The sequence below is a fragment of the Nerophis lumbriciformis genome, linkage group LG37, assembly GCF_033978685.3.
Source record: "Nerophis lumbriciformis linkage group LG37, RoL_Nlum_v2.1, whole genome shotgun sequence".
Lineage (NCBI taxonomy): Eukaryota > Metazoa > Chordata > Actinopteri > Syngnathiformes > Syngnathidae > Nerophis > Nerophis lumbriciformis.
In genome coordinates, this window is record NC_084584.2 from 7,225,001 (window position 1) to 7,250,685 (window position 25,685).

The window sequence follows — 25,685 nt, forward strand, 5'->3', positions numbered from 1 at the left end:
TGTGTAATAGTTAGTCAGGTAAATAATAATTATTATTTATTCATAGTGTTAGGGTTAGTCAGGTAAATAATAATTATTTATTCATAGTGTTAGGGTTAATCAGGTAAATAATAATAATTATTTATTTATTGTGTCAGGGTTAGTCAGGTAAATAATAATTATTATTTATAGTGTTAGGGTTAATCAGGTATATAATACTTATTATTTATTTATAGTGTTAGGGTTAATCAGGTAAAAAATAACAATTATTTATTTATTGTGTCAGGGTTAATCAGGTAAAAAAAATAACAATTATTTATTTATTGTGTTAGGGTTAGTCAGGTAAATAATAATAATAATAATAATAATGTATTTATAGTGTAAGAGTTAGTCAGGTAAATAATAACAAATATGTATTCATAGTGTAAGAGTTAGTCAGGTAAATAATAACCAAATATGTATTTATAGTGTAAGAGTTAGTCAGGTAAATAATAATTATTATTTATTTATAGTGTTAGGGTTAATCAGGTAAATAAAAATAATTATTTATTTATAGTGTTAGGGTTAATCAGGTAAAAAATAACAATTATTTATTTATTGTGTCAGGGTTAATCAGGTAAAAAATAACAATTATTTATTGTGTCAGGGTTAGTCAGGTAAATAATAATTATTATTTATAGTGTTAGGGTTAATCAGGTAAATAATAATAATTATTTATTTATAGTGTTAGGGTTAATCAGGTAAAAAAATAACAATTATTTATTTATTGTGTCAGGGTTAATCAGGTAAAAAATAACAATTATTTATTTGTTGTGTCAGGGTTAATCAGGTAAAAAATAACAATTATTTATTTATTGTGTCAGGGTTAGTCAGGTAAATAATAATAATTATTTATAGTGTTAGGGTTAATCAGGTAAATAATAATAATAATTTATTTATAGTGTTAGGGTTAATCAGGTAAAAAATAACAATTATTTATTTATTGTGTCAGGGTTAGTCAGGTATATAATAATTATTATTTATAGTGTTAGGGTTAATTAGGTAAATAATAATTATGTATTTATAGTGTTAGGGTTAATCAGGTAAAAAATAACAATTATTTATTTATTGTGTCAGGGTTAGTCAGGTAAAAAATAACAATTATTTATTTATTGTGTTAGGGTTAGTCATGTAAATAATAATAATAATAATAATAATGTATTTATAGTGTAAGAGTTAGTCAGGTAAATAATAACAAATATGTATTCATAGTGTAAGAGTTAGTCAGGTAAATAATAACCAAATATGTATTTATAGTGTAAGAGTTAGTCAGGTAATTAATAATAATTATTTATTTATAGTGTTAGGGTTAATCAGGTAAAAAAATAAAAATTATTTATTTATTGTGTCAGGGTTAATCAGGTAAAAAAAATAAAAATTATTTATTTATTGTGTCAGGGTTAGTCAGGTAAATAATAATTATTATTTAATTATTGTGTCAGGGTTAGTCAGGTAAATAATAATTATTATTTATAGTGTTAGGGTTAATCAGGTAAAAAATAACAATTATTTATTTATTGTGTCAGGGTTAATCAGGTAAAAAATAACAATTATTTATTTATTGTGTCAGGGTTAGTCAGGTAAATAATAATTATTATTTATAGTGTTAGGGTTAATCAGGTAAATAATAATAATTATTTATTTATAGTGTTAGGGTTAATCAGGTAAAAAATAACAATTATTTATTTATTGTGTCAGGGTTAGTCAGGTAAAAAATAACAATTATTTATTTATTGTGTTAGGGTTAGTCAGGTAAATAATAATAATAATAATGTATTTATAGTGTAAGAGTTAGTCAGGTAAATAATAACAAATATGTATTCATAGTGTAAGAGTTAGTCAGGTAAATAATAACAAATATGTATTCATAGTGTAAGAGTTAGTCAGGTAAATAATAACCAAATATGTATTTATAGTGTAAGAGTTAGTCAGGTAAATAATAATAATTATTTATTTATAGTGTTAGGGTTAATCAGGTAAAAAATAACAATTATTTATTTATTGTGTCAGGGTTAGTCAGGTAAAAAATAACAATTATTTATTTATTGTGTCAGGGTTAATCAGGTAAAAAAATAACAATTATTTATTTATTGTGTCAGGGTTAGTCAGGTAAAAAATAACAATTATTTATTTATTGTGTCAGGGTTAATCAGGTAAAAAATAACAATTATTTATTTATTGTGTCAGGGTTAGTCAGGTAAAAAATAACAATTATTTATTTATTGTGTCAGGGTTAATCTGGTAAAAAATAACAATTATTTATTTATTGTGTCAGGGTTAATCAGGTAAAAAATAACAATTATTTATTTATAGTGTCAGGGTTAGTCAGGTAAATAATAATTATTTATTCATAGTGTTAGGGTTAATCAGGTAAATACTAATAATTATTTATTTATAGTGTTAGGGTTAATCAGGTAAAAAATAACAATTATTTATTTATTGTGTCAGGGTTAATCAGGTAAAAAATAACAATTATTTATTTATTGTGTTAGGGTTAATCAGGTAAATAATAATAATTATTTATTTATAGTGTTAGGGTTAATCAGGTAAATAATAATAATTATTTATTTATAGTGTTAGGGTTAATCAGGTAAAAAATAACAATTATTTATTTATTGTGTCAGGGTTAGTCAGGTAAATAATAATTATTATTTATAGTGTTAGGGTTAATCAGGTAAATAATCATAATTATTTATTTATAGTGTTAGGGTTAATCAGGTAAAAAATAACAATTATTTATTTATTGTGTCAGGGTTAATCAGGTAAAAAATAACAATTATTTATTTATTGTGTCAGGGTTAGTCAAGTAAATAATAATTATTTATTCATAGTGTTAGGGTTAATCAGGTAAATAATAATAATTATTTATTTATAGTGGCCTAGTGGTTAGAGTGTCCGCCCTGAAATCGGTAGGTTGTGGGTTCAAACCCCGGCCGAGTCATACCAAAGACTATAAAAATGGGACCCATTACCTCCCTGCTTGGCACTCAGTATCAAGGGTTGGAAATGGGGGTTAAATCACCAAAAAAATGATTCCCGGGCGTGGCCACCGCTGCTGCCCACTGCTCCCCTCACCTCCCAGGGGGTGATCAAGGGTGATGGGTCAAATGCAGAGAATAATTTCGCCACACCTAGTGTGTGTGTGACAATCATTGGTACTTTAACTTTAACTTTAACTTTAATCAGGTAAAAAATAACATTTATTTATTGTGTCAGGGTTAATCAGGTAAGAAATGACAATTATTTATTTATTGTGTCAGGGTTATTCAGGTAAATAATAATAATTATTTATAGTGTTAGGGTTAATCAGGTAAATAATAATAATTATTTATTTATAGTGTTAGGGTTAATCAGGTAAAAAATAACAATTATTTATTTATTGTGTCAGGGTTAATCAGGTAAAAAATAACAATTATTTATTTATTGTGTCAGGTTTAGTCAGGTAAATAATTATTATTATTTATAGTATTAGGGTTGATCAGGTAAATAATAATAATTATTTATTTATAGTGTTAGGGTTAATCAGGTAAAAAATAACAATTATTTATTTATTGTGTCAGGGTTAATCAGGTAAAAAATAATTATTTATTTATTGTGTCAGGGTTAGTCAGGTAAATAATAATAATTATTTATAGTGTTAGGGTTAATCAGGTAAATAATAATTATTATTTATTTATAGTGTTAGGGTTAATCAGGTAAAAAATAAAAATTATTTATTTATTGTGTCAGGGTTAATCAGGTAAAAAATAACAATTATTTATTTATTGTGTCAGGGTTAGTCAGGTAAATAATAATAATTATTTATAGTGTTAGGGTTAATCAGGTAAATAATAATAATTATTTATTTATAGTGTTAGGGTTAATCAGGTAAAAAATAACATTTATTTATTGTGTCAGGGTCAATCAGGTAAAAAATAACAATTATTTATTTATTGTGTCAGGGTTAGTCAGGTAAATAATAATAATTATTTATTTATAGTGTAAGAGTTAATCAGGTAAATAATATCCATCCATCCATTTTCTACCGCTTATTCCCTTTGAGGTCGCGGGGGGGCGCTGGAGCCTATCTCAGCTACAATCGGGCGGAAGGCGGGGTACACCCTGGACAAGTCGCCACCTCATCGCAGGGCAGGTAAATAATAATAATAATTTATTTATAGTGTTAGGGTTAGTCAGGTAAATAATAACAATTATTTATTTATAGTGTTAGGGTTAGTCAGGTAAATAATAATTATGTATTTATAGTGTTAGGGTTAGTCAGGTAAATAATAATAATAATAATGTATTTATAGTGTAAGAGTTAGTCAGGTAAATAAAAACAAATATGTATTCATAGTGTAAGAGTTAGTCAGGTAAATAATAACCAAATATGTATTTATAGTGTAAGAGTTAGTCAGGTAAATCATAACAAATATTTATTTATAGTGTAAGAGTTAGTCAAGTAAATCATATAATTATTTATTTATAGTGTAAGGTTTAGTCAAGTAAATAATAATGTATTTATAGTGTAAGAGTCGGTCAGGTAAATAATAATAATTATTTATTTATAGTGTAAGAGTTAGTCAGGTAAATAATATCCATCCATCCATCCATTTTCTACCGCTTATTCCCTTTGGGGTCGCGGGGGGCGCTGGAGCCTATCTCAGCTACAATCGGGCGGAAGGCGGGGTACACCCTGGACAAGTCGCCACCTCATCGCAGGGCAGGTAAATAATAATAATTATTTATTTATAGTGTTAGGGTTAGTCAGGTAAATAATAACAATTATTTATTTATAGTGTTAGGGTTAGTCAGGTAAATAATAATTATTTATTTACAGTGTTAGGGTTAGTCAGGTAAATAATAACAATTATTTATTTATAGTGTTAGGGTTAGTCAGGTAAATAATAACAATTATTTATTTATAGTGTTAGGGTTAGTCAGGTAAATAATAATTATTTATTTATAGTGTTAGGGTTAGTCAGGTAAATAATAATAATAATGTATTTATAGTGTAAGAGTTAGTCAGGTAAATAATAACAAATATGTATTCATAGTGTAAGAGTTAGTCAGGTAAATAATAACCAAATATGTATTTATAGTGTAAGAGTTAGTCAGGTAAATCATAACAAATATTTATTTATAGTGTAAGAGTTAGTCAAGTAAATCATATAATTATTTATTTATAGTGTAAGGTTTAGTCAAGTAAATAATAATGTATTTATAGTGTAAGAGTCAGTCAGGTAAATAATAATAATAATAATGTATTTATTATAAGAGACTCACAGTCATGGGTCAAGCATCAATGCTGTATGAAACAGGAAATGCACTGCAAAAAAGAGCTGACAAAATAAAAGATAAAAAGACTAGATTTTAGTCAAATACAAACCAGTCAACTTATTTGTCCATGCAACTAGTTCATTTGTTTTGATAAAACATTGTAAAGTTTATTTATTTATTTATTTCTCGAATTAGATGGGACTTAAAAAATATAAATCAATATTTTAGGGTTTTTTATATATATATATATATATATATATATATATATATATATATATATATATATATATATATATATATATATATATATATAGGTTGCAGAATCAAGATGTTCTGAGTGGAGAAACTAAATGTCTGATTTTAATTGTTTTTTTTTTTTTAACTGTAACATGTTTGAACTACAATAGACAACTTTTAAATATCATGTTGTTCTACCATATCTTGTTCTACATGCAGAGTGTGGTGTTGTTCTACCATGTCTTGTTCTACATGCAGAGTGTAGTGTTGTTCTACCATGTCTTGTTCTACCTGCATGGTGTAGTGTTGTTCTACCATATCTTGTTCTACATGCAGAGTGTAGTGTTGTTCTACCATGTCTTGTTCTACCTGCAGAGTGTAGTGTTGTTCTACCATGTCTTGTTCTACCTGCTTGGTGTAGTGTTGTTCTACCATGTCTTGTTCTACCTGCATGGTGTAGTGTTGTTCTACCATGTCTTGTTCTACCTGCATGGTGTAGTGTTGTTCTACCATGTCTTGTTCTACCTGCATGGTGTAGTGTTGTTCTACCATGTCTTGTTCTACCTGCATGGTGTAGTGTTGTTCTACCATGTCTTGTTCTACCTGCATGGTGTAGTGTTGTTCTACCATGTCTTGTTCTACCTGCATGGTGTAGTGTTGTGCTACCATGTCTTGTTCTACCTGTATGGTGTAGTGTTGTTCTACCATGTCTTGTTCTACCTGCGTGGTGTAGTGTTGTTCTACCATGTCTTGTTCTACCTGCATGGTGTAGTGTTGTGCTACCATGTCTTGTTCTACCTGCAGAGTGTAGTGTTGTTCTACCATGTCTTGTTCTACCCACAGAGTGTAATGTTGTTCTACCATGTCTTGTTCTACCTGCATGGTGTAGTGTTGTTCTACCATGTCTTGTTCTACCTGTATGGTGTAGTGTTGTTCTACCATGTCTTGTTCTACCTGCATGGTGTAGTGTTGTTCTACCATGTCTTGTTCTACCTGCATGGTGTAGTGTTGTTCTACCATGGCTTGTTCTACCTGCATGGTGTAGTGTTGTTCTACCATGTCTTGTTCTACATGCAGAGTGTAGTGTTGTTCTACCATGTCTTGTTCTACAAGCAGAGTGTAGTGTTGTTCTACCATGTCTTGTTCTACCTGCGTGGTGTAGTGTTGTTCTACCATGTCTTGTTCTACCTGCATGGTGTAGTGTTGTTCTACCATGTCTTGTTCTACCTGCATGGTGTAGTGTTGTTCTACCATGTCTTGTTCTACCTGCGTGGTGTAGTGTTCTTCTACCATGTCTTGTTCTACCTGCATGGTGTAGTGTTGTTCTACCATGTCTTGTTCTACCTGCATGGTGTAGTGTTTATCTACCATGTCTTGTTCTACCTGCATGGTGTAGTGTTGTTCTACCATGTCTTGTTCTACCTGCATGGTGTAGTGTTGTTCTACCATGTCTTGTTCTACCTGCATGGTGTAGTGTTGTTCTACCATGTCTTGTTCTACCTGCACGGTGTAGTGTTGTTCTACCATGTCTTGTTCTACCTGCATGGTGTAGTGTTGTTCTACCATGTCTTGTTCTACCTGCGTGGTGTAGTGTTGTTCTACCATGTCTTGTTCTACCTGCATGGTGTAGTGTTGCAGGTTGTGAGGCTTCCTGAAGGCCACGTCCTGGATGTAGTGTGGTAGACAACTTCCTGCATAGTAGCGGTTGTCCAACACGACTCCTTGCAGCTCGCTGTCCAAGATGTTGATTCTGAAAGGAAGTAGGATCAGGAAAGCGAAGTCAGAAGGCTACAACCAAGTGGTAGGGAGTGTCCGGCACCCTTTGGCAAGGTTCTCGATGCCCCAGTACTCCTCCGCCTGGTGTCTGCAGGGCGTCTGCCACATGCTGCAGCCCGCCTCGTCTGCCATGTCGGCGCAGTCGTCCTCCCCGTTACACTGCAGTGTTCTTGGAATACAGCGACCTGCAGGAGCAACCACCACATGGTTTCTTTCCCAAACAGGAAGTGAAGATCAAAGTGACAAAATAGTGACCTGCTGGAGCAACCACCTCATGGTTTCTTTCCCAAACAGGGAGTGAAGATCAAAGTGACAAAATAGTGACCTGCAGGAGCAACCACCACATGGTTTCTTTCCCAAACAGGAAGTGAAGATCAAAGTGACAAAATAGTGACTTGCAGGAGCAACCACCACATGGTTTCTTTCCCAAACAGGAAGTGAAGATCAAAGTGACAAAATAGTGACCTGCAGGAGCAACCACCACATGGTTTCTTTCCCAAACAGGAAGTGAAGATCAAAGTGACAAAATAGTGACTTGCAGGAGCAACCACCTCATGGTTTCTTTCCCAAACAGGAAGTGAAGATCAAAGTGGCAAAATAGTGACCTGCAGGAGCAACCACCTCATGGTTTCTTTCCCAAACATACTTTTTTCCTGTGCTTTGAACCCTACAGCTTACTAAACGGTGCGGCTAATTTGTGGATTTTTCTTCGCTGACGGCCATAAAGCAAACAGTTTTTTTAACATATGCAAAGACACCGAAAAGGTGAGTTATTGTTTGTGCTATGGCGCCATATTTTGGACAAGTTTACTCACTGCAGGTGCTGTTGAAAATGTACTTCCTGTTTTAATACAGGAAATAAACCATCCACAGCGTTTCTACTGGTATGGATTCTTCATTCATGACTTCAAGCAACGTTTGTAAGTTTTACAATATAACTAAAACTATTCTCGCTTACTAAAGTGTCCCATGTGTGATGTCTGTAGGAGTGTTTTCATGCATGTTTCTACCTGCTAATGTAATGTAATCAAGCAAGCGTTGTTAGCATTAGCATTTACGAATGGCTGTGTTAGTATTATTAACTCACGATGGCATTCTTTTTGTTTTGTTTCAGTTTGGTAATTTCATCAAAACATCACCGTGGAGTTATTGAGTCTGTTTAGCTGATTGGAGAGCGAGCTTGCGCAGCTAGTGGCTCCATGACCATGACTTCTGTTTTGTTTGATCAGATGTTTTACTGCCCTGTTTGGAAACAATTAAAGAATATAAAACATTTACAAAATATTTCTGTGTAAATAACTTATTTCACAACTTATATATCAGCGGCTTATAGTCCGATGCGGCTAATATATGGAAACATACTTTTTATTTTCTAAAGTTTAGTGGATGTGGCTTATATATGGGTGTGCTACATAGTCAGGTAAATACAGTTGTAACCAAAACAAATGAATAGTGCAGCGGGGAAATGCACAGGAAGCATAGGGAAATCTCTGCATGTTGGAGGTACAAAACAAAAAAAGCAGCCTGATTGCCAAATAAGGGACAGGTGTGCCCTGATTGCCAAACAAGGGACAGGTGTGCCCTGATTGCCGAACAAGGGACAGGTGTGTCCTGAGTGCCAAACAAGGGACAGGTGTGTCCTGATTGCCAAACAAGGGACAGGTGTGTCCTGATTGCTAAACAAGGGACAGGTGTGCCCTGATTGCCAAACAAGGGACAGGTGGGCCCTGATTGCCAAACAAGGGAGAGGTGTGTCCTGATTGCCAAACAAGGGACAGGTGTGCCCTGATTGCCAAACAAGGGACAGGTGTGTCCTGATTGCCAAACAAGGGACAGGTGTGTCCTGATTGCTAAACAAGGGATAGGTGTGTCGTGATTGCCAAACAAGGGACAGGTGTGTCCTGATTGCCAAACAAGGGACAGGTGTGTCCTGATTGCTAAACAAGGGATAGGTGTGCCGTGATTGCCAAACAAGGGACAGGCGTGCCCTGATTGCCAAACAAGGGACAGATGTGCCCTGATTGTCAAACAAGGGACAGGTGTGCCCTGATTGCCAAACAAGGGACAGGTGTGCCCTGATTGCCAAACAAGGGACAGGTGTGCCCTGATTGCCAAACAAGGGACAGGTGTGCCCTGATTGCCAAACAAGGGACAGGTGTGTCCTGATTGCCAAAAAAGGGACAGGTGTGTTCTGATTGCTAAACAAGGGACAGGTGTACCCTGATTGCCAAACAAGGGACAGGTGTGCCCTGATTGCCAAACAAGGGAGAGGTGTGTCCTGATTGCCAAACAAGGGACAGGTGTGCCCTGATTGCCAAACAAGGGACAGGTGTGCTCTGATTGCCAAACAAGGGACAGGTGGGCCCTGATTGCCAAACAAGGGACAGGTGAGGGAGCCAGCGGTCAAAGAAGTGGTGCAGATTGTAGGAAAAGATGAAGTGTAAAGCAAAATAAGACGCAAAGGAGAACTTTCCTGTTTTGCTGCAGAAGAAACCTTCACAGGGAGGAATGTTGTTGCAGGTGTATCTGTCTGGAACCTGGCAGGGTTCCTCCTCCCTCCCGTCAAAACCACATGGCTGCCCTCCAAACTGTGCCGGCTGCTCCACTTTGGCAAAGCGATACTGTGGCGAGAAAGAGAAACAGAGTGAGAGAAAACACAGGAAGAGTGTTTTGGCACAGGTGGAACAGGAACTGTTCCAGAAGACTCCAAGGAGGAGGAACTGAAATCACAGTAGTGGACTCACTTTCATGGCCAGGTCATTAGAGGTGAGGTAGAGGTCATTAGAGATGGAGTAGAGGTCATTAGAGATGAAGTAGAGGTCATTAGAGATGAAGTAGAGGTCATTAAGGATGGAGTAGAGGTCATTATGGATGAGGTAGAGGTCATTAGGGATGAAGTAGAGGTCATTAGGGATGGAGTAGAGGTCATTAGGGATGGAGTAGAGGTCATTAGAGATGAGGTAGAGGTCATTAGAGATGAAGTAGAGGTCATTAGAGATGAAGTAGAGGTCATTAGAGATGAAGTAGAGGTCATTAAGGATGGATTAGAGGTCATTATGGATGAGGTAAAGGTCATTAGGGATGAAGTAGAGGTCATTAGGGATGGAGTAGAGGTCATTAGGGATGGAGTAGAGGTCATTAGAGATGAGGTAGAGGTCATTAGAGATGAAGTAGAGGTCATTAGAGATGAGGTAGAGGTCTTTAGGGATGGAGTAGAGGTCATTAGGGATGGAGTAGAGGTCATTAGAGATGAGGTAGAGGTCATTAGAGATGAAGTAGAGGTCATTAGAGATGAGGTAGAGGTCATTAGGGATGAATTAGAGTTTATTAGAGATGAAGTAAAGTTTATTAAAGATGAAGTAGAGGTCATTAGAGATGAAGTAGAGGTCATTAGGGATGAAGTAGAGTTTATTAGAGATGAAGTAGGGGTCATTAGAGATGCAGTAGAGGTCAAAAGAGATGAAGTAGGGGTCATTAAGCATCAAGGGTTGGAATTGGGGGTTAAATCACCAAAAATGATTCCCGGGCGCGGCCACCGCTGCTGCCCACTGCTCCCCTTACCTCCCAGGGGGTGATCAAGGGTGATGGGTCAAATGCAGAGAATAATCTCGCCACACCTAGTGTGTGTGTGTGACAATCATTGGTACTTTAACTTTTTAACTTTATTAGGGATGAATTCGAGTTTATTAGAGATGAAGTAAAGTTTATTAAAGATGAAGTAGAGGTCATTAAGGATGGAGTAGAGGTCATTATGGATGAGGTAGAGGTCATTAGGGATGAAGTAGAGGTCTTTAGGGATGGAGTAGAGGTCATTAGGGATGGAGTAGAGGTCATTAGAGATGAGGTAGAGGTCATTAGAGATGAAGTAGAGGTCATTAGAGATGAGGTAGAGGTCATTAGGGATGAATTAGAGTTTATTAGAGATGAAGTAAAGTTTATTAAAGATGAAGTAGAGGTCATTAGAGATGAAGTAGAGGTCATTAGGGATGAAGTAGAGTTTATTAGAGATGAAGTAGGGGTCATTAGAGATGGAGTAGAGGTCAATAGAGATGAAGTAGGGGTCATTAGAGATGAAGTAGAGGTCATTAGAGATGAGGTAGAGGTCATTAGGGATGAATTAGAGTTTATTAGAGATGAAGTAAAGTTTATTAAAGATGAAGTAGAGGTCATTAGAGATGAAGTAGAGGTCATTAGGGATGAAGTAGAGTTTATTAGAGATGACGTAGGGGTCATTAGAGATGGAGTAGAGGTCAATAGAGATGAAGTGGGGGTCATTAGAGATGAGGTAGAGGTCATTAGGGATGAATTAGAGTTTATTAGAGATGAAGTAAAGTTTATTAAAGATGAAGTAGAGGTCATTAGAGATGAAGTAGAGGTCATTAGGGATGAATTAGAGTTTATTAGAGATGAAGTAAAGTTTATTAAAGATGAAGTAGAGGTCATTAGAGATGAAGTAGAGGTCATTAGGGATGAAGTAGAGTTTATTAGAGATGAAGTAGGGGTCATTAGAGATGGAGTAGAGGTCAATAGAGATGAAGTAGGGGTCATTAGAGATGAGGTAGAGGTCATTAGGGATGAATTATAGTTGATTAGAGATGAAGTAAAGTTTATTAAAGATGAAGTAGAGGTCATTAGAGATGAAGTAGAGGTCATTAAGGATGGAGTAGAGGTCATTATGGATGAAGTAGAGGTCATTAGGGATGTAGTAGAGGTCATTAGGGATGGAGTAGAGGTCATTAGGGATGGAGTAGAGGTCATTAGAGATGAGGTAGAGGTCATTAGAGATGAAGTAGAGGTCATTAGAGATGAGGTAGAGGTCATTAGGGATGAATTTGAGTTTATTAGAGATGAAGTAAAGTTTATTAAAGATGAAGTAGAGGTCATTAAGGATGGAGTAGAGGTCATTATGGATGAGGTAGAGGTCATTAGGGATGGAGTAGAGGTCTTTAGGGATGGAGTAGAGGTCATTAGGGATGGAGTAGAGGTCATTAGAGATGAGGTAGAGGTCATTAGAGATGAAGTAGAGGTCATTAGAGATGAGGTAGAGGTCATTAGGGATGAATTAGAGTTTATTAGAGATGAAGTAAAGATGAAGTAGAGGTCATTAGAGATGAAGTAGAGGTCATTAGGGATGAAGTAGAGGTCATTAGGGATGAAGTAGAGTTTATTAGAGATGAAGTAGGGGTCATTAGAGATGGAGTAGAGGTCAATAGAGATGAAGTAGGGGTCATTAGAGATGAGGTAGAAGTCATTCGGGATGAATTAGAGTTTATTAGAGATGAAGTAAAGTTTATTAAAGATGAAGTAGAGGTCATTAGAGATGAAGTAGAGGTCATTAGGGATGAAGTAGAGTTTATTAGAGATGAAGTAGGGGTCATTAGAGATGGAGTAGAGGTCAATAGAGATGAAGTAGGGGTCATTAGAGATGAGGTAGAGGTCATTAGGGATGAATTAGAGTTTATTAGAGATGAAGTAAAGTTTATTAAAGATGAAGTAGAGGTCATTAGAGATGAAGTAGAGGTCATTAGGGATGAAGTAGAGGTCATTAGAGATGAAGTAGAGGTCATTAGGGATGAAGTAGAGTTTATTAGAGATGAAGTAGGGGTAATTAGAGATGGAGTAGAGGTCAATAGAGATGAAGTAGGGGTCATTAGAGATGAGGTAGAGGTCATTAGGGATGAATTAGAGTTTATTAGAGATGAAGTAAAGTTTATTAAAGATGAAGTAGAGGTCATTAGAGATGAAGTAGAGGTCATTGGGGATGCATTAGAGTTTATTAGAGATGAAGTAAAGTTTATTAAAGATGAAGTAGAGGTCATTAGAGATGAAGTAGAGGTCATTGGGGATGAAGTAGAGTTTATTAGAGATGAAGTAGGGGTCATTAGAGATGGAGTAGAGGTCAATAGAGATGAGGTACAGGTCATTAGGGATGAAGTAGAGTTTATTAGAGATGAAGTAGAGGTCATTAGGGATGGAGTAGAGGTCATTAGAGATGAGGTAAAAGTCATTAGGGATGAAGTAGAGTTTATTAGAGATGAAGTAGAGGTCATTAGAGATGAAGTAGAGGTCATTAGAGACGAAGTAGAGGTCATTAGAGATGAAGTAGAGGTCATTAGAGATGAAGTAGAGGTCATTAGAGATGAAGTAGAGTTTATTCATACTTGCCAACCCTCCCGAATTTTCCAGGGGAATCCCAAAATTCAGCGCCTCTCCCGAAAACCTCCCGAGACAAATATTCTCCCGAAAATCTTCCGATATACAGCCGCAGCTGGAGGCCACGCCCCCCTCCAGCTGCATGCGGTCCTGAGTGACGTGTGGAGAGTGCACAACTGAGCACACAACAAGGAGACGAAGCAGAAGATACAGCCATGGCGACGCCGACGACGAGTAAGATGAAGAAATATGCTTGTAAGTTCCAAAAACCAATGGAAAGAAGAATTTCAGTTTATCCAGGACAGTTCGAAGGGGAAGGGATATGCTGCCTGGAAACTTTGTAGATCAGACTTCTCCATTGAACACGGTGGCCGAACGGATATACTCAGTCATGAACGGATATACTCAGTCATGAACGGATATACTCAGTCATGAACGGATATACTCAGTCATGAACGGATATACTCAGCCATGAACGGATATACTCAGTCATGAACGCTCAGCCAAGCACAAAGTGGCGGCAACGCAGCACAGTCCAGTGTTAGGGGCCACTTCGCTAAATGGAGTCCAGTATTATGAGCCACCTCGCTAAATGGAGTCCCGAGGGTGTAACTTATGCCGAGACAAAGATGGCTATGATGATAGCTGGAAGCAACATCCCGTTCTCATTTGCGGACGTCCACAACAAATCCGTGAAGGATATGTTCCTGGATTCAGAGATCGCTCGCCAGTACGCAAATGGCAGAACAAAAGCTACTCAAATAGTGAAAGGTAAGTGTTGTTGTTTTTTGTAAGCAGCAAGCACAGTAGAGTTAGTAGAACAACTGTGTTTTCATTACCGTGTATTTGATCAACTCTTTTAAGTACAACAATGAGTACATGAGTGTTATGTGTGTGTATATGTGTAAATAAATGAACACTGAAATTCAAGTATTTCTTTTATTTATATATCCATCCATCCATCCATCCATCCATCTTCTTCCGCTTATCCGAGGTCGGGTCGCGGGGGCAGCAGCTTAAGCAGGGAAGCCCAGACTTCCCTCTCCCCAGCCACTTCGTCCAGCTCCTCCCGGGGGATCCCAGGGCGTTCCCAGGCCAGCCGGGGGACATAGTATTCCCAGCGTGTCCTGGGTCTTCCCCGTGGCCTCCTACCGGTCGGACGTGCCCGAAACACCTTCCTAGGGAGGCGTTCGGGTGGCATCCTGACCAGATGCCCGAACCACCTCATCTGGCTCCTCTCGATGTGGAGGAGCAGCGGCTTTACTTTGAGCTCCCCCCGAATGACAGAGCTTCTCACCCTATCTCTAAGGGAGAGCCCCGCCACTCGGCGGAGGAAACTCATTTCGGCCGCATGTACCCGTGATCTTGTCCTTTCGGTCATGACCCAAAGCTCATGACCATAGGTGAGGATGGGAACGTAGATTGACCGGTAAATCGAGAGCTTTGCCTTCCGGCTCAGCTCCTTCACCACAACGGATCGATACAGCGTCCGCATTACTGAAGACGCCGCACCGATCCGCCTGTCGATCTCACGATCCACTCTTCCCCCACTCGTGAACAAGACTCCGAGGTACTTGAACTCCTCCACTTGGGGCAAGATCTCCTCCCCAACCCGGAGATGGCACTCCACCCTTTTCCGGGAGAGAACCATGGACTCGGACTTGGAGGTGCTGATTCCCATCCCAGTCGCTTCACACTCGGCTGCGAACCGATCCAGTGAGAGCTGAAGATCTTGCCGGAGGAAGCCATCAGGACCACATCATCTGCAAATAGCAGTGACCTAATCCTGCAGCCACCAAACCAGATCCCCTCAACGCCCTGACTGCGCCTAGAAATTCTGTCCATAAAGGTTATGAACAGAATCGGTGACAAAGGGCAGCCTTGGCGGAGTCCAACCCTCACTGGAAACGTGTCCGACTTACTGCCGGCAATGCGGACCAAGCACTGACACTGATTATACAGGGAGCGAACTGCCACAATAAGACAGTCCGTTACCCCATACTCTCTGAGCACTCCCCATTATATATACATATAATAAAATAAATATATATATATATAGCTAGAATTCACTGAAAGTCAAGTATATATATATATATGAAATACTTGACTTGGTGAATTCTAGCTGTAAATATACTCCTCCCCTCTTAACCACGCCCCAACCACGCCCCCCACCCCCAACCACGCCACCCGACCACGCCCCCGACCACCTCCCGAAATCGGAGGTCTCAAGGTTGGCAAGTATGAGTTTATTAGATATGAAGTAGAGGTCATTAGAGTCATTGCTAGTTGCTACGTGAAGACGGTACTCACCCTTTTCTTCTGACAGACGTCACACTGTGACCATGGACTCCACTCCACTAACCCTAACCTCTTGCTAGTTGTTAAGATGGTATTCACCCTTTTCTTCTGACAGATGTCACACTGTGACCATGGACTCCACTCCACTAACCCTAACCTCTTGCTAGTTGTTACTTGATGACAGTACTCACCCTTTTCTTCTGACAGATGTCACACTGTGACCATGGACTCCACTCCACTAACCCTAACCTTTTGCTAGTTGTTACGTTAAGACGGTACTCACCCTTTTCTTCTGACAGACGTCACACTGTGACCATGGACTCCACTCCACTAACCCTAACCTCTTGCTAGTTGTTACTTGATGACAGTACTCACCCTTTTCTTCTGACAGACGTCACACTGTGACCATGGACTCCACTCCACTAACCCTAACCTCTTGCTAGTTGTTAAGATGGTATTCACCCTTTTCTTCTGACAGATGTCACACTGTGACCATGGACTCCACTCCACTAACCCTAACTCTTGCTAGTTGTTACGTTAAGACGGTACTCACTCTTTTCTTCTGACAGACGTCACACTGTGACCATGGACTCCACTCCACTAACCCTAACCTCTTGCTAGTTGTTACTTGATGACAGTACTCACCCTTTTCTTCTGACAGATGTCACACTGTGACCATGGACTCCACTCCACTAACCCTAACCTTTTGCTAGTTGTTACGTTAAGACGGTACTCACCCTTTTCTTCTGACAGACGTCACACTGTGACCATGGACTCCACTCCACTAACCCTAACCTCTTGCTAGTTGTTACTTGATGACAGTACTCACCCTTTTCTTCTGACAGACGTCACACTGTGACCATGGACTCCACTCCACTAACCCTAACCTCTTGCTAGTTGTTAAGATGGTATTCACCCTTTTCTTCTGACAGACGTCACACTGTGACCATGGACTCCACTCCACTAACCCTAACTCTTGCTAGTTGTTACGTTAAGACGGTACTCACCCTTTTCTTCTGACAGACGTCACACTGTGACCATGGACTCCACTCCACTAACCCTAACTCTTGCTAGTTGTTACGTTAAGACGGTACTCACCCTTTTCTTCTGACAGACGTCACACTGTGACCATGGACTCCACTCCACTAACCCTAACTCTTGCTAGTTGTTACGTTAAGACGGTACTCACTCTTTTCTTCTGACAGACGTCACACTGTGACCATGGACTCCACTCCACTAACCCTAACCTCTTGCTAGTTGTTAAGATGGTATTCACCCTTTTCTTCTGACAGACGTCACACTGTGACCATGGACTCCACTCCACTAACCCTAACCTTTTGCTAGTTGTTACGTTAAGACGGTACTAACCCTTTTCTTCTGACAGACGTCACACTGTGACCATGGACTCCACTCCACTAACCCTAACTCTTGCTAGTTGTTACGTTAAGACGATACTCACCCTTTTCTTCTGACAGACGTCACACTGTGACCATGGACTCCACTCCACTAACCCTAACCTCTTTGCTAGTTGTTACTTGATGACAGTACTCACCCTTTTCTTCTGACAGACGTCACACTGTGACCATGGACTCCACTCCACTAACCCTAACCTCTTGCTAGTTGTTAAGATGGTATTCACCCTTTTCTTCTGACAGATGTCACACTGTGACCATGGACTCCACTCCACTAACCCTAACCTTTTGCTAGTTGTTACGTTAAGACGGTACTCACTCATTTCTTCTGACAGACGTCACACTGTGACCATGGACTCCACTCCACTAACCCTAACCTTTTGCTAGTTGTTAAGATGGTATTCACCCTTTTCTTCTGACAGATGTCACACTGTGACCATGGACTCCACTCCACTAACCCTAACCTTTTGCTCGTTGTTACGTTAAGACGGTACTCACTCATTTCTTCTGACAGACGTCACACTGTGACCATGGACTCCACTCCACTAACCCTAACTCTTGCTAGTTGTTACGTTAAGACGGTACTCACTCTTTTCTTCTGACAGACGTCACACTGTGACCATGGACTCCACTCCACTAACCCTAACCTCTTGCTAGTTGTTACTTGATGACAGTACTCACCCTTTTCTTCTGACAGACGTCACACTGTGACCATGGACTCCACTCCACTAACCCTAACCTCTTGCTAGTTGTTAAAATGGTATTCACCCTTTTCTTCTGACAGATGTCACACTGTGACCATGGACTCCACTCCACTAACCCTAACTCTTGCTAGTTGTTACGTTAAGACGGTACTCACCCTTTTCTTCTGACAGACATCACACTGTGACCATGGACTCCACTCCACTAACCCTAACTCTTGCTAGTTGTTACGTTAAGACGGTACTCACTCTTTTCTTCTGACAGACGTTACACTGTGACCATGGACTCCACTCCACTAACCCTAACCTCTTGCTAGTTGTTACTTGATGACAGTACTCACCCTTTTCTTCTGACAGACGTCACACTGTGACCATGGACTCCACTCCACTAACCCTAACCTCTTGCTAGTTGTTAAGATGGTATTCACCCTTTTCTTCTGACAGATGTCACACTGTGACCATGGACTCCACTCCACTAACCCTAACCTTTTGCTAGTTGTTACGTTAAGACGGTACTCACCCTTTTCTTCTGACAGACATCACACTGTGACCATGGACTCCACTCGGACAGGACACAGTCCACCGGCTGAAGGAGCACCCGTTTGCCCACCGAGCGAGCTTCACGGACACCTGGATCCTCATGGCTGGCTGCTGTGACGTCAGCTCCACTGCTGTGAAAACAACATTTGAATGCAATCAGGGTACAGGTGAGGGAAAGAGTGCTTAGAGAGACAAAGCAATCAGTGTACAGGTGAGGGAAAGAGTGATTAGAGAGACAAAGCAATCAGGTACAGGTGAGGGAAAGAGTGCTTAGAGAGACAAAGCAATCAGTGTACAGGTGAGGGAAAGAGTGATTAGAGAGACAAAGCAATCAGGGTACAGGTGAGGGAAAGAATGCTTAGAGAAACAAAGCAATCAGGGTACAGGTGAGGGAAAGAGTGATTAGAGAGACAAAGAAATCAGGGTACAGGTGAGGGAAAGAGTGCTTAGAGAGACAAACCAATCAGGGTACAGGTGAGGGAAAGAATGCTTAGAGACAAAGCAATCAGGGTACAGGTGAGGGAAAGAGTGATTAGAGAGACAAAGAAATCAGGGTACAGGTGAGGGAAAGAGTGCTTAGAGAGACAAAGCAATCAGGGTACAGGTGAGGGAAAGAGTGCTTAGAGAGACAAAGCAATCAGGGTACAGGTGAGGGAAAGAATGCTTAGAGAGACAAAGCAATCAGGGTACAGGTGAGGGAAAGAATGCTTAGAGAGACAAAGCAATCAGGGTACAGGTGAGGGAAAGAGTGCTTAGAGAGACAAAGCAATCAGGGTACAGGTGAGGGAAAGAGTGATTAGAGAGACAAAGCAATCAGGGTACAGGTGAGGGAAAGAGTGCTTAGAGAAACAAAGCAATCAGGGCACAGGTGAGGGAAAGAGTGCTTAGAGAGACAAAGCAATCAGGATACAGGTGAGGGAAAGAATGCTTAGAGAGACAAACCAATCAGGATACAGGTGAGGGAAAGAGTGCTTTGAGAGACAAAGCAATCAGGGTACAGGTGAGGGAAATAATGCTTAGAGAGACAAACCAATCAGGATACAGGTGAGGGAAATAATGCTTAGAGAGACAAAGCAATCAGGTACAGGTGAGGGAAAGAATGCTTAGAAAGACAAAGCAATCAGGGTACAGGTGAGGGAAAGAATGCTTAGAGAGACAAACCAATCAGGATACAGGTGAGGGAAAGAATGCTTAGAGAGACAAAGCAATCAGGTACAGGTGAGGGAAAGAATGCTTAGAGAGACAAAGCAATCAGGGTACAGGTGAGGGAAAGAATGCTTAGAGAGACAAACCAATCAGGGTACAGGTGAGGGAAATAATGCTTAGAGAGACAAAGCAATCAGGGTACAGGTGAGGGAAAGAATGCTTAGAGAGACAAAGCAATCAGGTACAGGTGAGGGAAAGAATGCTTAGAGAGACAAAGCAATCAGGTACAGGTGAGGGAAAGAATGCTTAGAGAGACAAACCAATCAGGGTACAGGTGAGGGAAAGAGTGATTAGAGAGACAAAGCAATCAGGGTACGTACAGGTGAGGGAAAAAATGCTTAGAGAGACAAAGCAATCAGGGTACAGGTGAGGGAAAGAATGCTTAGAGAGACAAAGCAATCAGGGTACAGGTGAGGGAAAGAATGCTTAGAGAGACAAACCAATCAGGATACAGGTGAGGGAAAGAATGCTTAGAGAGACAAAGCAATCAGGTACAGGTGAGGGAAAGAATGCTTAGAGAGACAAACCAATCAGGGTACAAGTGAGGGAAAGAATGCTTAGAGAGACAAAGCAATCAGGTACAGGTGAGGGAAAGAGTGCTTAGAGAGACAAAGCAATCAGGGTACAGGTGAGGGAAAGAGTGATTAGAGAGACAAAGCAATCAGGGTACAGGTGAGGGAAAGAGTGCTTAGAGAGACAAAGCAATCAGGGTACAGGTGAGGGAAAGAGTGATTAGAGAGACAAAGCAATCAGTGTACAGGTGAGGGAAAGAGTGATTAGAGAGACAAAGCAATCAGTGTACAGGTGAGGGAAAGAGTGCTTAGAGAGACAAAGCAATCAGTGTACAGGTGAGGGAAAGAGTGCTTAGAGAGACAAAGCAATCAGGATACAGGTGAGGGAAAGAATGCTTAGAGAGACAAACCAATCAGGGTACAGGTGAGGGAAAGAATGCTTAGAGACAAAGCAATCAGGGTACAGGTGAGGGAAAGAATGCCTAGAGAGACAAAGCAATCAGGATACAGGTGAGGGAAAGAGTGATTAGAGAGACAAAGCAATCAGGGTACAGGTGAGGGAAAGAATGCTTAGAGAGACAAACCAATCAGGATACAGGTGAGGGAAAGAGTGCTTAGAGAGACAAACAGGAAATAGGACCAGGAAACAAATAGAGAAATGAAAGAAACAAGACACGTGAGATGTGAAGTGACAGATCGTCACAATAGTCAATCTACTCTGAGGCAGGAGTGTGAAAGTATCCAGTAACAAATGTGTTTGCATCATTAATGAGCTTCACTTAATGCAGTATTGTGGCCACGATTTGTCACCAAAAATAATTACCACTTAACTTAAAATATATATATATATATATATATATATATGTATATATATATATATATATAAAAAGGTTTATTTGAAATAGGGACAGATACAGAAACATAGATATGTGAAACAGTTATCCAATGTATGCATCATAGTGTTTGTAGCCAAAGCTCATTTACAACACTTGTCCCCAACAACAACAACAACAACAACACAGATCCAACATCCTTAAAATAGGAAAATAAAAAGAATAAGGCAAAGATGAGTGGATAATAATGATAATAGTAATAATACAAAGTGCAAACTAGATAAAAGCCAATTAGTAAAAATGAGTAAAAAGTAAACATGGGAACACGATTGTTGCTCAACTAGCCACAATTGTGTTTGTTTTTTGAAAGTGACAAGTGCAGGTGTACTTTTCAAAGTGTCAGCTAGAGAGTTCCATAGTTGTGCTCCTTTTATTGAATAATAATAATAATTAAAGCTGCAAGCAGCGTTGGTCGGGCCCGCGTATTTGGCAGGTGCTAGTCCTAAGTGTCCCAATACTTTTGTCAAGTTTAGGCGTAAGTGTCCCAATACTTTTATCCAGTGTAAGTGTCCCAATACTTTTGTCCAGTGGTAGTCCTAAGTGTCCCAATACTTTTGTCAAGTGGTAGTCCTAAGTGTCCCAATACCTTTGGCCAGTGTAGGTGTCCAAATACTTTTGTCCAGTGGTAGTCCTAAGTGTCCCAATACTTTTGTCCAGTTGTAGTCCTAAGTGTCCCAATACTTTTGTCAAGTTGTAGTCCTAAGTGTCCCAATACTTTTGTCCAGTGTAAGTGTCCCAATACTTTTGTCCAGTGTAAGTGTCCCAATAATTTTGTCCAGTTTTCGTCATAAGAGTCCCACTACTTTTGTCCAGTGGTAGTCCTAAGTGTCCCAATACTTTTGTCCAGTGGTAGTCATAAGTGTCCCAATACTTTTGTCTACTTTTAGTCCGAAGTGTCCCAATACTTTTGTCAAGTGTAAGTGTCCCAAAACTTTTGTCTACTTTTAATCAGAATTGTCCCAATACTTTTGTCTAGTGTACCTACCTTGTCTGCATTGTGTGGGCACGTTGGTGCTTCCTGCTTTTAAGCAGCCATCTTAAAAAAACAGCAGCGCAGCAGCATCAGCGCAGCAGGTCTTTGAAGGGTCATAAAATCAAAACCGGAGCAGGTATTAAAACGCTGTTCTATACTTTTAATCTCTCTCCTGTGTTAGTTTGAAGTCGAAACGACAAACGCGCTCAGAGGAGATAGATTTTGAAGAAAGGTGACCGGTTTTTACAAAAATTTTGTTTTGAAGGGGGAATAGCAAACTTTCTGTTGATTTTTGCTGGGGGTTGTCAATATATGAAATGTAGGTCTAAGTAAGACCTACATATAGGTTTTTGTTTCATGTCTCTCCGACCTTCCCAGTGGGAGTTACAGGCAGTTTTGTCAGTTTTTTCATCCAAGGAGCAGTTTTTTGTGCGTTTTATTAGAAAATTGCGCTAGAGCACAATTTTGAGATTTGGGGTTAGGTTCTTTTATTAGATCACAATTTTTGCCAGTCCTGATGTGTGCGTTCAGTTTGGTGAGTTTTGAAGCGTGTTAAGGGGGTCAAATTACAGCTCAAAGAGGCAAAAGTGACTGTTTTTAGTACTTTTTTGTCTTGAAGGGGGAATTGCCAACTTCCTGTTGATTTTAGCCCGAGAATGTACTATTATGAAATGTAGGTCTAAGTCAGACCTACATAGAGGTTTTTGTTTCATGTCTCTCCGACCTTCCTAGTGGGAGTTACAGGCAGTCTAGTTTGTTTTTTTCCTAGGGGGCGCTAGAGCGCAATTTAGAGTTCTGTGGTTCGTTTTTTTTTTTTTTTAAAGGCAATTTTCGCAGGTGCTGATGTGTGGGTCAAATATGGTGAGTTTTGAAGCATGTTAAGTGGGTCAAATTACAGTTTAATGTGGCGGCGGAAGAATAAAGAATAAAGAATAAAACCTTACAAATACAATAGGTCCTTATGTCCCATTGCATAAGGACTCCCTTTTACAATGGGCCATGCGGGCCCTAATAATAAAACCTTAGAAAAACAATAGGTCCTTATGTCCCATTGCATAAGGACTCCCAAAGGGAGTCCTTTTGCAATGGGCCATGCGGGCCCTAATAAGTCTGATGGTTAGTAATAAAGTTAATACAGTTAGTAATAAAGAAGTTATTGTTGTCATAGATACTGTTTGACTCATTTCACACAACACAATGATACAAGCATGTCGTATCCAATCAAGGTTGCCATGGATACGGGTATTGTGTGGTGTAAAGATGTTGGTATGGATATGGGTATTGTGTGGTGTGACGTGAAGTAAAGATGGTGAGCAGAAGAATGAAAATGAGCAACAAGCATGAACGTTGTTGACAGCAGACAAGAAAATATTCTGCTCACCTGAGAATCAACAAGCTGAGGATCAACAAGCTGAGCGTGGAAGCGAGGAGCCGGCGCCACAAACACATCTGTCCCCTGGCACAAAGCATCATGGGATGTGGTGACCAACACGGTGGTTCCTCTTTCGTGTCACATAAACAAACATCACTTTGGGAGAAAGTACACGTTTGCAGCATTTGACCTTCAACCTTTGTTCAGCATGACTGATTTTCACAAAAGTCTTTGTTGACTTTGCACAAACAACAATGTTGAAAACACTCACATTTCAATCAACTCTCTTTTTCTCCAATGTTCATGGAGATGATACACATCATATAGTAGATGTAGATGATACACATCATATAGTAGATGTAGATGATACACATCATATAGTAGATGTAGATGATACACATCATATAGTAGATGTAGATGATACACATCATATAGTTGATGTAGATGATACACATCATATAGTAGATGTAGATGATACACATCATATAGTAGATGTAGATGATACACATCATATAGTAGATGTAGATGATACACATCATATAGTAGATGTAGATGATACACATCATATAGTAGATGTAGATGATACACATCATATAGTAGATGTAGATGATACACATCATATAGTAGATGTAGATGATACACATCATATAGTAGATGTAGATGATACACATCATATAGTAGATGTAGATGATACACATCATATAGTTAATGTAGATGATACACATCATATAGTTGATGTAGATGATACACATCATATAGTTGATGTAGATGATACACATCATAAAATTGATGTAGATGATACACATCATATAGTAGATGTAGATACACATCTTATAGTTGATGTAGATGATACACATCATAAAATTGATGTAGATGATACACATCATATAGTAGATGTAGATGATGCACATCATATAGTAGATGTAGATGATACACATCATGTAGTAGATGTAGATGATACACATCATATAGTAGATGTAGATGATACATATCATATAGTTGATGTAGATGATACACATCATATTGTTGATTTAGATGATACAAATGGTGTTGTTGATGTTTTAAAAACTGGGTTGTTGAACATAAATGATTAAGAATTATCCATAAATGAGTTGCATTGTTTCAAAGTGTAAAAAAAGTAGGGTTTTACAGTTTGGAAAAGAGGTTAATTGTTCATTGGGCTGCTCAGTAGTTCTAAAGAATGAATTACAGAATAAAGGAATAATAAATAGAGATCAAATAAAAGTAAGGAACAAATGTTTTAAATGTGTTTGTGGGGAGGCGTGGCCGGCAGTCCAACAGAGAGGCAGGGCACACCGGAGCCCGCTCCAAGATGGCGGCGAGGAGGCGGGGACGGCGACCGAGCAGTGAGACGGGGGGGGGGCGCCGGGATCGGTGCCGTAATGAACGTCAGGTGTGTGGATCGCCCGGCTGGGCACAATTGAATAATCTCCTCTCACTAAATAAAAGGGGAGCAACAGAGAACGAAGGAGGTGGAGAGCCAGCAATCCTTGCAGCGAGAGACGGAGTGAGGAGAAGGAGCCAGAGAGAAGCGGATGCTGAGCGAGAGCGGAAATGTAGCGCAAGGAAGACGACGACGACGCGCGCGGCTGAAAAGCAGAGCGGAAGAGCGAGCAAGGAACTGCAAGGCTGAAAAGCAATTCGGCAAGAGACTTTCTTATTGAAATAACAAAGAAGTCAAACCTGCTCACGACAATGTCCTTCCTTGGTGGTCCTGCGAACCCGCACGACAGCTGGAGACTGTCACATTTGGCGCCCAACGTGGGGCACAGTGTTGATCTTTTGAAAATCTAACTAAGTGAATAAATACATCAACATTAAAAGAGTTAACTGTAACAATATTTTATTCCTACAAATACTCAATTATTAGTATTTGGAACACACATTTTGATAAATACAGCACCACTTGGGGATGTATACATTCATCCATCCATCCATCCATCTTCTTCCGCTTATCCGAGGTCGGGTCGCGGGGGCAGCAGCTTAAGCAGGGAAGCCCAGACTTCCCTCTCCCCAGCCACTTCGTCCAGCTCCTCCCGGGGGATCCCGAGGCGTTCCCAGGCCAGCCGGGAGAGATAGTCTTCCCAGCGTGTCCTGGGTCTTCCCCGTGGCCTCCTACCGGTCGGACGTGCCCGAAACACCTTCCTAGGGAGGCGTTCGGGTGGCATCCTGACCAGATGCCCGAACCACCTCATCTGGCTCCTCTCGATGTGGAGGAGCAGCGGCTTTACTTTGAGCTCCCCCCGAATGACAGAGCTTCTCACCCTATCTCTAAGGGAGAGCCCCGCCACTCGGCGGAGGAAACTCATTTCGG

At 39.6% G+C, this 25,685-nt stretch overlaps 1 protein-coding gene across 1 annotated transcript in view; it reads right to left on the reverse strand.

Moving 5' to 3' along the window:
* The window catches only part of c8b (complement component 8, beta polypeptide), a 169,679-nt gene that overhangs the window by 4,915 nt on the left and 139,079 nt on the right, over positions 1-25,685 (reverse strand). The window contains exons 16-20 of the mRNA XM_061930835.2: positions 23,360-23,480; positions 18,375-18,525; positions 9,763-9,911; positions 7,334-7,474; positions 7,132-7,264 (exon numbers count right to left, since the gene is read on the reverse strand). Coding sequence (XP_061786819.2) covers positions 7,132-7,264; positions 7,334-7,474; positions 9,763-9,911; positions 18,375-18,525; positions 23,360-23,480 — 695 coding nt within the window. The remainder of the gene's footprint in view (positions 1-7,131; positions 7,265-7,333; positions 7,475-9,762; positions 9,912-18,374; positions 18,526-23,359; positions 23,481-25,685) is intronic.